The 13,205-nt window shown below is 36.6% G+C and overlaps 1 protein-coding gene across 2 annotated transcripts in view; it reads right to left on the bottom strand.

The window, feature by feature from the left end:
- Positions 1 to 13,205, bottom strand: part of BABAM2 (BRISC and BRCA1 A complex member 2) — a 177,433-nt gene that overhangs the window by 121,346 nt on the left and 42,882 nt on the right. For both annotated transcript variants that reach the window (XM_074897058.1, XM_074897059.1), the window contains exon 5: positions 4,585 to 4,779. In XM_074897058.1, coding sequence (XP_074753159.1) covers positions 4,585 to 4,779 — 195 coding nt within the window. The remainder of the gene's footprint in view (positions 1 to 4,584; positions 4,780 to 13,205) is intronic.

The raw sequence follows: 13,205 nt of genomic DNA, 5'->3' as shown, positions 1-13,205 counted from the left end.
TGAAAATTTGCCAAGCGTCCCCTCCACATTGCTCCTTTTTATGCAAAAAGTGTATGCAAAGGAAATGGAAAGGATTTCCTTTCTGTTTCATACACTTCCTCAAAGCTAGACTTTGTCCACCTGGTTATGAAGCAATGAAGTTGTCTCTTTTTGAAAAACAAATGCTTGCCTGATTTCCTATATATTAATATTTTGTCATCCCTATTTTTTAATTAAATAAAGTAGCTATACAGCAGGTATATTTGTAATGTTGAATTAGCAGTACAAAAAGCATTAAACAGTAATTTTATCAGTTGAGTACAAAAAATTAGGACATCTTGAGCCAAGGTAGCAAAATTTGTTTTAACACTGCCCTTTATTTGCATATATACACTACTTAGTTAAGTGATGACATTCAATTTTTAAAAACCAGTATGTCATTTTAACAGGCAAGGGGACAAATCAACGCTGGGTGAATATGCAGTATTCATTCTCCCACAGTAACACATATGTGCTACTTCACTATTCCCTGAACACAGTTATCTGCACCTTATTTTCATTTTACTATTTTAAATGTTTTGCACAGCCAAAGTGCGAAGAAAAATACTTTTAAACAAGAAATGTACAATATACAAATTTTAACAAAGTGCACATCCACCTATGGTGAATGTGTATACTGCAATTCTCGTTAAAAGGGTCAATGTAAATACTACACTAGATTTAATTAAACAGGATCATCTTTATTGTGTATACAGCTATACCTTGTGCTAAGTAAAAGCCTGCAGTACATCTGAAATAATGGAAGCATCCTTTCTGTAAAATGCAGTAGTGACCTATGGAAGAGATGTAGAGGATCTTGAGAACAAACAGGTTGCCTGAGACCATGCCCAGTCAGCTTCTGAATATCTCCAAGTAGATCCCACAATCTCTCTGGGCAATCTGTGCTAGTGCTCAGTCACCCTCAATACTCAAGGGCTTATAAACCCCACAAATGTCAGAGGGATGCCTTTTGGGCCACTGTTTACTATGTTTAGTGGATGTTTTCACAAGAACTCTACACAGCTTGTCAAAGGCTACAACAATCTTCAAGAGAAGTGCATTCAAAGTCTTTTAACACCTGTACTGACACTGAAAATTTGCCATATGCCTTTGCAAAACAGTCGGTACGTTTGCCTCCCCTCTTAATTAGGTGTGCTAATCCACAATTTGCTCTGAGCTCAGCATAAGAGAAAACATGGAGGTTGTCACTGGCCATATACCACTGGACCACAAGCCTCCGTAGTGATGGACCACACCAATTGCTGTGCATATTGATTCAGAAAGGAACTGGCTGACAAAAATACTGACAGAAGCAAGCTTGTAGATGCACAAGCCTCCCTGAGAATGTACTGGAGATCTAAGTCAATGGAAACTGGCTTTCCGAAGTGAAAGGTAAGCTGCTAAGCAGGGTAGCTGAGGAATATAAATGACTGTTTGCTAAGCATGTTTTTCAGTGCCACTGACATGAAATAAAATTGAGAAGGAAAAAAGTTCTACAGAACTGGATTCCTTCAATTAATTTTATGCCTAAAGTAAGCAAAGATTTCATCCCAAGCAACTAAGTACATATAGACAAAGATGCTGTGTTAGGCAGATGTACATTAAGCAATGCTAATATCAGTGCAAATTTGTTTCTTAACCTGTGTATCAGGCATGAACTAGAGATAACTCATTCTACCTTCCAGTCACTAAACAAGAAAAAACACGATCTTGAATGCATCCAAAGTCTTTCCAATTCTACCTTGCCAGTTTTATCATTTGCCAAAAAGGTTTGTGTGATGTTAAGTTGTAATCCACCCTGCTGCCAGCTAGCTCAGAATTGCCCTTAAAATTTGTCCCTGGTAGTCACACAATAGAGGCAAAGCAATTGTACACATAAACGCTATGCAACAAGAAGTGAGCATATATTACATTAAATCCAGGCTCTGAAACCCTTCCTGATGACACTACTCATAGATGCCAACTTTCTGATGCTTCATTACTTACGTATGCAGAAAAATCACTGACTTTTGTGCATATGTGTAATATGCCATGACAGTCAGGGCACTTGCTTTTTATTCAGAGTGAAATGGATATTATAGACAGTGCTTCTTGTCTGGACTTAACTTCCAAAAAGATGCCATACAACATTTGCCACAAAACCCAGAAAATTATTTCTGGTAAAATACCAAGTCTAATGAACTGGGATGGCCACTGAACAAAACGGCCTCTGATCAAAACATCAGCTGCTCCAAGATATGGAAGTAAATAAGGACTTGCAGTCTAGATCTTTTACGTCATTCAATCTAGATTATTTTGCAAAGTATTACTTCTAAAAGTGCTCTGGACGGGCAGGGAGCAGGCCCTGTCCATGGTGCTCGCCTACCCAACTCCAACCTGCTGGTCACAGGCAGCAGGTTGAGCAGATGAATTTCTGGCCACAGCAGAGAGATTACATAGTTAATGGGCATCTGTATCAGCTGGTACTCTGCCAACATGCAGCTACTAAGCTAGATAAAGGTTTGTCTACTTGTCATAGATCTTGGAGATCACTTCAGGAAATTGGAGATATTGGAACAGAGGTATGAAAGCAAATTTTGGGACACAGCATTGAATTCAGGCCTCCTCTTCAAAGTTTTTTAACTCAAGCGCTTAAAATGATTGCTTTCATAACACTGTGCAAGGTTCATTCATAGATGATTATGTCAGAAGTCTGCTGAGCTACTATCGATTCTTGAGAGACAGCAACAACATGAATTTCAATGTTTTCTAGGCAGAGGAAGCAACATGCAGTTTACCTCTTGCTTTTCACAGAAACGCTCCTATTGTGCTGATCACCAAGACCAACAAGACAGTTGTAAAGGACAGGAAGGAGAATGACACAAGTTAGTTTCATAACTTTGAGTTTTAGGACACTCACAAACAAGACCATATCATGTAGGTATCAGGTTCACAGAATCTCCAAACAAGACTCTCAGTGTAAACTTTGAAAACAAAGAACATGCTACAGAAACCTCAAACAGCTCTGCAATGATTAGAAGGATTTGTCTCAAAATGTATTTAAGGTTTAGTTTATTGGAATGTTTTTAGCTAAGACAGCATTTCAAATGCCAAAAAAAAAAAGTTCTTTATTCAGTCGCCAAAGACTAAGGAAAAATTCAAAAGGCTTGAGTAGATATGGCTTTCCTACAAAAAAAAAAAAAAAAAAAATCTTGACTAGAATTTTGGCAGCTACCAAAAATAATGAGAAAATCTCAGTACAAAATCCTTTTAATAAACCAGTGTATTTTCAGATGTGGCAAGTTAGTTATGTGAGCTATAGAGAATAACATTTAAGAACAAATTAATTTCAATGAAATATTCCAATGTATAAACATAAAAAAAGAGATCTGAAATTCTTTGATAAAGAAAATTTTAGTTGGTTTAAAATAAAAAAGCCTAGATGACTTAAGAAAATAAAAACAGATGAATATAAGTGCTGTAAGTTGTAAACATCCTTATGTCACCAGTAACTTAAGGATGATTAAAGTAACATAAACCTGAATTCTAGGCCCTGATAACAGGAATGCTGAATTTTTATTGCTGTTCAGACTGCATCTATTTCAGAAGATACTTCTTCTGAAGGCCAATATATCTTGAGTATGCTATTGCTGAAAGCAAGAGGGAAACACATTCTGCATAAATATAATTAGATATTTCCTGATATATCTTACTCCAAACTTCCCATGATAGAGATATTGCCAGTGGAAAAAATCTGATTTTTGCAAAGCTTACTCTGTGGCAGAGATCAGTTTTAAAAAAATTTATAAAATCAAATCACACACTAACCAAAATGTCTACGTTGCCAATACCCTCATTTTAGAAGGCTAAGATTGTATATATACAGTGTTTCTACACGGCACGGCACATTTCCCAGGCAAAGGATATAAATTCAGGAAACGGATAAGCCAGTTTAATGTCTGACTGTCATATGAAGACATGGTCCTGCAAAGTCACTGCTCTAGCCCATCTCACCTTCTCCTGTCCTTCTGCAGAAACTTAGTTGGTTTTAGTTGAGTTTAGGTTCCTGAAACAACTCATCTCAGCTTAGATGAGTGTCAGAGAGATATAGGCAGCTGCAGCTACCAATTAAATCAACTCAACTGTAATGTGGAACCATACCCTAACACATCCTGCCCCTAAGCAGGCTGATTTGCCTGAGCAGGGTGTCATACCAACACTGTTATTCTGCTTCTCAAATCTTCAGAGCTAACTCAAACTTCACATAACATTGTACTGTGCCCTGTAAAAACTGCATGGGCTCTTCAACAGCTTTAAAAGATTTTGTCTACAGATCAGATGAATTAACATCATGTTGAAAAACTGTTACTCACCTGGAAATCTGGTTCAACCACAGTAGTGGAATGATGGCAATGTACAGAACAAGGGGCATAGAAAGTGAGCTGCAGTCAAACAGAAATCCTCTCCACTGGAAATAAAGCATGGAGATCCACAGAAACAACTCAAGTTTTCCAAGGCAAGAGCTGTATTTATTAAAATGAAAGGATCATTAAAAGCATTTTAGCAGAAATATTCTTAACATCTTACCCAGTTGTTTTTTTTGCCAGCATAGATTTCCATGTTTTCTCCATACTGGGGCTCTTCAAGTAAAGTCTGATATTCAAACATGAGACGAGAGCTCTCACGTAATCGGCTGCACTGAAATTGGTGATACTGCTGCACAAGCTCTTTCACAACAAGCAGGAGGCATTCAGGGTTTGAAGGATTCCAAGAAGCTAAATTCTGTTGAATTAGAAAAGAACAGAGACCAAAACTGTTTACAGAAATAGAAAGACAAGCACTTCCCCTTCCATACTGGTATCAGGCACATACACATGTGGAAACTTTGTGACAAAGCTAAACCATAATATTAAATGCAAAGGTTGTATCATGCTTTGGAAGAAAACCAGGTCAAACAGCAAAAGCAAGCCTTAACGTCAAAAAAGAGTCCATATAGGGACCTACCACTAAACTGATGACAGGGCTACTACCAGGCACAGATAGGCCCAAACTACCATTCTATTCTTCCCTAAAATTACCGTGTTGCATCTGAGAACTTGAGAAGTTTGAATTAAAAAAGTTAAAACTGATATGAAACATATGGGGATCAGGTAAGTACAACCCCGCATAGTATCTGACTCAAAAAGCAGTCAGCCAAGCGAATATGCCAAATTAACACCAACTGCAGGAACGATTCTGCTCCATTATTCAAATAGCAGTTATAGTATTAACAGTGACGGAGCAAATGGCTTCTCTTCTCTTGCCTCAACCTTGTGCTTTACTTCACCTTGACTGTCTCTTCACTAGAGTTACCTTGACTCACCCCCTCAACACAGATGCCATCCATATACAAGTCTCTTCAATGTGCCTGGCAGAAGTTTTAATTAGAAGTTGACTGAATATCAAGAAACACAGTTAACAGAAATGAATATCTTTATACAATGAAGATAAGTGTGTCAGTAGCACAGTAGCAGTTTTTACCTCTCAGTTTAACTACTCTAATATTGGCTTAGACCAGCCTTCCATGCACAGCAAATTTTATTCAGGAAGGTTTTCGGTTACAACCATACCTAACATGGTCAGTGTTGCATGTCTACACCTGGTTGACCTAAAATGGATCTATGTTAAGGGCAGATGAGGATTCACCCTGTACTCCATGCTGACAAGACATGAGACAGTTCTGATGCATAAGTACTTAGGTCCTCATATGCTTTGTATTTAGGTCTCAACAGGTCTTCTTGATACAAGCTCAGTGCATGTTAAAAATCATGCAGCTTTGGGTCAGCTTTGAATATGAGCAAGCTTAAAACTGTATTTCTGTATAACACATAGACATATGACAACAAACCAGTTGCAACAGGATGTTAAACTGCATGGACTGTACCGTTAACATTAAGATCCTTAGAGCTGGCAAAGATGTCTGCATTTACAACTCAGTGAAGATATAATATAGTAGCTTCAAATAAAAATACTTATCAGTATCTGAATTCAAAGCAGTTACAGATGGCATGGTTACTTTTGTCCTGGAAGTTGCAGACATTCATAAACAAATTATATGCATAATTTACATTCTTCAGAGAGGACAAAAAAAAGCATTAGCCTTTTTTTACCTCTTCAGTGGAAAAACTGCTTTGGTATGTGGCATTTGCTACGATAAAAGGACAGAAAATATTTCTGTACTTTGAAGTAGCTATCTTAAGACTGCCTTGTATTCAAACACATAAAAAAATTACATTAAAAAAATAACCTAGGTTAAGTAAATGAATGAAGCTGGATAAAAACCGCGTCCCCTAAAATATACAACCTATTTGTATTTTGTATAACACTGAAACTAATAAATACAAGTGAACAGGTTGCACAGAGAGGTTGTCGAGTCTCTGTCCTTCGAGGTATTCAAAACCCATCTGGACAAGGTCCTAGACAGCCTGCCCTCTGACCCTGCCCAGGCAGGGAGGCTGGACTAGATGATCTCTAAAGGCTCTTTCCAACATCTGCTATTTTTTGATTCTATGAAGAGGTTTACAAAAACCTCAAACTGAAACAGAGGATCTTATCAAAGGTGAGACTCTATAGTTCTGATCGGAAAAGAAATTAACAAGTTGTATAGAAATTTTATCTTCTAATACTCTGGAAAGGCAGACAGAAAGCTTAACAAGTTCTTCACCAGGTACCATAACTTCAGCTATACAATGAAATCTGGTTGTAGCCTAATCTCTAAATATGTGGCTATTTCCATAAAAAAGGCTTATCATTTTTATCTCTGATGACTGTAGTTCATGATGTGTCTCTTTGGAATGGTTTTATACAGACTTCAGTATATGTGTATGATGGCTTAATACTTCCAGAATTTCTCTTTCCATAACTTTATGTTTGTTTCTCTCTGAAGTCATATATATTAAGATGCTATCAAAAGGAATTTCTCATTTTCAGCGTCATCACTTAAAACATACAAGTCTAATTTGTCAGTGAAAGTGACATGAAATATGCACTGCTTCCTTGAAAATCTTGCTTTTTTGGAGAAAAAAAAAAATCAGTAATGTTTACTACAGCAATTTTATCTCAAATCTTACCACATGTTGTTTTTCCTTAAGTCCCCAGTCCTGGAGGGGATCAATTTTAAGAGAATCTCAGCTACATTCTACCCATCCCCTCCACCCCTTTTCATTTAAGTTAATTGCTACGAGAGAGCAAAGAAATCTGTGTATGCACTACCTACATGCAGAGGAAAAAAAAAAAAAAAGAGAAAACCCAGAAGAAATACAATTTAGAAAATCAATCCATTTTATATCTCATAAACATGGTTTTTAGACCACTGTCATGACTTTCAGCAACAGAATTCATGATTTTTGGATGACTATGGCTGGCAGTGCTGCATTAATTGTCTACACATCACTCATTCCTATGATTACGATGAAAACCATATATTCCTGTCCCGTAAAAATGGTTGGGAGAAACAAAATTTTGGAAAGTGGTGCTCTCATTGTTAAGAAACACAGACTTGTTCTTGCTTTGATAAAACCAGAAAAACTTAAAATCTTATGAGTGTGGATGGAGCACTTAGGAGAACACTTACCTCTAGAGTATAGTTTTGAAAAAGACCTGATTCAGGTCTTTTACAGATTCACCCAAGACTGACAGGCTCAGCTTAAGAAACACAACAGGACATAACTGCTGATCATGAAATGCATTGTTTTACATAGATGAACGAACAGTTCAATGAACAGTTACAGGATTAAACTGTACTCCTGTTCTCCTTCTCACCATGATTCTGTTAGAAAGGGTTGCTCAGCACGGCTAAGATGCTATCCTTGAACCTCTCCCTTTAGAAGCTACCAGTTTCCTAGACTTCACACTTGACCATGACTTGAAGTACTCTTTTTTTTTTTCCTCCTAGACAATAACAATAAAATGGGGATATTGCCATATCTTTGAAGGTAAACTACATTCCAGAGTAACTGAGGAATGGGTGAGATACAACGTGGTTCATACTAGTTCCTCAAATACATACTACAGAGTGACTAGAAGCCTTGTTCTACCTTGTCTGCTATCTACAGCTGGCAAAACTTTATTATCAACTTGAACCTATTTAAGCTTACCCAATTCTACAAAATACTAGAGAAAAATCTATCAGGTTGTCAGTGTCTTCTAGGAAACACATTTTGTGTCATGCAGTCTGAAGCCAGACTGTGTATAACCTTAAATTTCCTGTTCCCAAGCTGCTGCTCAAATGAAGCACTTCCAGAAAGCCAGAGGATGTAATATGCCAGTTTGTATTGATATCAGCCAGACAAGTGGGAATAACCTTTCCTCCTAATGACATTGGTATAACACAATAGAAATGTTCTGTCAAAGGAAATGACCAACAATATTTTAATAACTGACCTAAATGCAACCGAACCTTTTGTTTTTGAAATAACATTATGCTACAGAACAAAAAAAGAACAAGAGGAAATCCATTGTCATTTGTCCAGCATGGAGCTAGAGTATTGCTCTCTTCAAAGAATTCAAGAACACTGCATCAAAACAGTGCTTATGCTGTACTGCCTTAAAGCTGCAGGAATTAATATGTATTATATGACTGTAGGATCATTACTAAGTACCTTTCATTCAGTAACTAAAGATTCAGACAAAGTATGAACTGGTTATAAAAACAAATCACCTGGAGAAAAATTCAACTACCCACCCAGTACATACATCAATTACAACAGATTCTCACTGATGAAAAAGAATAAACATACAGTGGTTAAACAAATTTTCTGTAACAAGTTCTGATTATAATAACATTAATTTCTAACTTCAGAATTATACTATTGTAGTACTTGTTACTTGGCAACTGGCCATTACATTTCTAGCTGTTTTGTTAACTTTGCAGAAGTGCTGTTCTTTTCAGATCTAAATTAATAAATTTTAACACAACACTTCTGAATACAATGACATATTTATGTATGAAATTTCTTTTTATATGTCTTAAGTGCTGTTTATTTGACTTAAGCACTAGGTTTATTAATATGAAAATACTTTAAAACCATTTTACTGTGAACCAATTTCAACTGTATGTCAAAACACATGATACATTGTTCACTCTGTTTCAAACCATACCATCTTTAATCTTCCATTTTTGAAAACAAAGTAAGCAACTACCTGCAACATACATTGCTGAAACTTAACTAAAGCAGAATTTTATGTTTATCAAGTTGTTCCCTTGCAGAATGTCTTAATTGCTACAGTTTCAGCACTACGATTCTTCTGAGAACACACAAGGATTTGTCACTTTAGTCAATGAGAGTAGTGTCCCTGCAACAGCAAACTGACCTCCTTTTTTAAAGGATCTTCTCAATAAAATTTTATTTAGCAATGCAGTACTGTATTAACTATTAGACTTTGGAGATTGCTTTAATCAACAAAATCTTAAACTAAAGGCTTTGGAGCAAAAAGGAGTAGTAGAAGCCTGTGCGCTTCATTTTCTGATTGTTTGCCTGAAGGCTGTATTCCAACCTTAGCATTCCAACCTTAGCCAATACAGATTTTTAAGAAATAGTATTTAAAAATATTTAAGACATTAGAAGAAGAGAGCAAGCTTGCAGTGTTTCTGTGTTCCACGGCTCCAAGTTTTGCCACAAAACTCAGATCTTCCAGAAGATTTACACTCCGAATGCAACTTCAAAATTATTTATCTGTTATAGCTTCAGAAAAACCCTGAAAATATGAAAACACACACAACCTCATTTTCTCCAGCCAGACTGCTGAAGCCTGGCAGGTATGAAAAACCCAATTAAAGAAATAACCAGTAAATATCTATACAGCAAAAGACTTGTTGCTTCCACCAAAATCTCCTGCTCTGCTCACAATCACCTTCAATTTTGTCCCTTACAAGATGTACACATCCACATCATTGTACCAAATCACATGCATGCCGAAGAGAGTTTTTTTATCTGAAATTGATATAAAATTGCAATTAAAATGAATTTTATATTAAAAAATGAGCATACTGACTACCGTACTGACAGACCAAGTTACATATTTCACTCAATAAATCTTTTTTAATTTGAAATGAGACTTTCTGCAGACTTTCCAGAGAGTTAATAAAATTTTACATAACAATCACTAATGCATTTAAAATAAAGAAATCCAGACATGGATGCAATTCCTTGTCTTATTTGCCAATAGATATCTCTTTAAGTGAATTCTGCAGTGCAAACTCTAAATTACTGCAAAGTTTGCCAGCTAGACTGAAAGTGGCTCACTGTACAACAATATACAAGTATGAATCAACTCAAACTGTGCATCTGCAACTGGTTCTGCATTCATACTCACCTTGTATGAAGGCTTATATGCATCTCAGATTTGTTACAACCATTTTTAATGTTATAATTTTTTCAGCAGATATCATGGAAGAACTTACCAGTCATTTCCGAGCACACAAATGGAGGCTCAATTAAACAATTCTCTTTTGTCTAGACACTGCTCGCATGTCTCTCCATAATCTCCATTAAAACTAGGAGCAAGAATATACTTCAGATCTTAATTTCAACCTTTTAATTGACTTTTGGCTTGGCCATACCTCAACTTGTATAACTTTCATTTCCCCAAAAGGTAAATTGTTACCTCATCTTAAGGAGTTTAGTTTAGTAGCAGGTTTGGTAGCATCAGAAGATGACTACGTATTTTCTTGTGGACACAAAAACCTGATAATGTCATCTGTGATGACTGGCTAATCCCCATTTTTCCAATTAGGGAATGCATTCAAAATGGTCTACAGGAAAAGTAATAGAACAAGAACTTCCATATGATAAAGACCAGACTCCAGAGGCATTATCACCCACACAGTTGTAGCTACTGTCACAAAGATGTCCAGTAACTACTTACTTATCTGCGAGTAAGCAATTCAACATAAGGAAGCTGAATATTCTTTTGTGGCAGAAGCTTCCCTTGCAATTGCTACCATTTTCATTATTGGACTAAGTTTCAGGAGAAGGTCTTTGGGAAAATAGTTATCTAGACCTTAGAGCAAAGGCATGTACATCTATTAACTTTGCCCTCCACCTCATGCTTGTGGCAATATAAATAGAAAAATAATAATAAGCTATTATACAGAGACTAGTAGACCACAGGCATCCATTAAACTGTGTCTACATTGGAGAAATCCAAAGTGATTCAGGAGATCTGTTCTGCAAATCTGCCAGATATTAATTTAAACAAGCTCACCGAAGAGCATAATGTTCACTAAGAAGTATAACCCCACACATTTTGTTGGGGTGCAAAGTCAGTCTTTGAATTCTCTGTCTCTTGATCCTGTCTCCTGACAGGAGCTGACTGCATAGCAAGTCAGTAGTTTGATAAGGAAAGTTTTTTGGACCATCAGCCATGACCGAAGAGCTGAGAAAATGAATTCACTTAAAGTGTGTATAAAGAGGCAGAGTAAAGATATTACAAGGCCACCCACAGAGTGCAATTTAAGCCATTTCAACAGTAACTCATTTAAATGAATAGCAATGACACCAACTGGATTTGAAAAAGAGACAAAGAAAATTTGCAGCCAGACAGTCTCAGTTTTAATGAGATCGTCTTAGAGGTGAGGCAAGTGAAAAACCCCCACAAAGCAGCTTCTCAGCCCTACTAGCAAAGACATGCAGAATTTAGCTTTCCAAAGTAGCCATACTATTCAACTTCTGGCAAAGAAACCACATTTAAGTTTTGTTCTGGAACATTTTGTGCTTTGCAGTCTTTCCTTTATCCTTCCAGAAAGCTAATCAAGAACCTATGCAAACTACTCTTTGTTCGTGATTACCTATTCCCCCTTTTTCAGAACATAATTCACCTTGTGTTCCATAAGCAGCTCATTCAGAGCCTCCTTCACAGGTTATTGCTTATTTCATAACTCCAGGCAATGTCTGCAGCAAACTATAATTCTATGCTATCAGAAAGAAAATACGATAACAATTTCTAATTGATCTGAAGTTGTTTTTCTTTGAAATGTGTTTAAATATCCAGGTTGCCAGAATATCTTCCAGGAAAGTGATTTTAAAGAAGACAGATTGTAACTGTTTTTCCTGGCTATACTACAGGAAACAACAGCAAGATCTTATTTTAAGTTAGTGTACTTCTAAGCAAGAAATTAACTTTCACGAGAAAATGTCAGTAAACAAAACCTCCCAAGCCCATAACAGTGGTAATGCATTTCTATAGCATCTTTCATCCAGAATTATCATAAAGAATAATGTAAGTACAGATTTGCATTTTGTTTCTATCTCTGCACACCACATGCACAAAACTTGCATCCTACATTGGCTTAAAATCAGTACCAATGTAAGTTTTTACCTGAAATGAGAAAGATCATACTGTGATATCAGCACTTATGCTCCATATAAATACAGAGGAGATATGGGTCCAGGGGTTGCAGTATTTGTCTAGAAACTGGGATAACTGTTTTCAGTCCCTGCTTTGCTATAGTGTTCATGGGCCACCACGGGGAAATTGCTCACAGAAAAAGGCACAGGATAATTATCTGCCATATGCTCACATCTTTCTATCAACAGATATTTTTCACAGTATTTGCAGGGCTGGAGTGTTATAGCAACTTCAAAGGCTTCAGTTTCTTAGCAGCCAGCACTTAAACATCCTACAGGCTGCAGTTTCAAGTCAATCACTGTAAACCTACATGCCATCTACTTGTCATCTTATTTTCACAGGTTCTTCATATCCCCCTCCCCCAAAGCACCACTGGAACAACTTTCTGGAGTGATCTGCCTGAAATGATCATTTTTGGGCACAAGCAAACATCAAAACTTAACATTTCATAAAAACAGTTCAACTCAGGAGCACTTCTGTCATGGCAAATACAACCAAAGAACTTGCAGACCTTGTGTGCTCTACCAGCTATAGTGTATAACAGCTAAAAAGTTTTCATAACGCAAAGCTTGGGATAGTCAATATTTATTTTATTTTTTATTTTTAGTGAGAGGCTGTGAAAGCTGAACACAGAAATTACGATAGCTTATAAACACTTAGCTGAAATCTCAAATTCTTGAAGGCCTTGGATTAGCATGAAAATACAAAGCAGGAAAGCAACATACTAAGAAATTAATTCTGCTTTGAGAAAATCACCTTACATTTTTTTATAAAATTGTTTTCCCTCTTTTCTTCCACTGGCCACACAGTGCAATTCTTGA

Source organism: Athene noctua, chromosome 1 (genome assembly GCF_965140245.1).
Source record: "Athene noctua chromosome 1, bAthNoc1.hap1.1, whole genome shotgun sequence".
NCBI lineage: Eukaryota > Metazoa > Chordata > Aves > Strigiformes > Strigidae > Athene > Athene noctua.
Note: the sequence above shows the minus strand (reverse complement) of the source record. Positions and strands in the feature narration are given on the sequence as shown.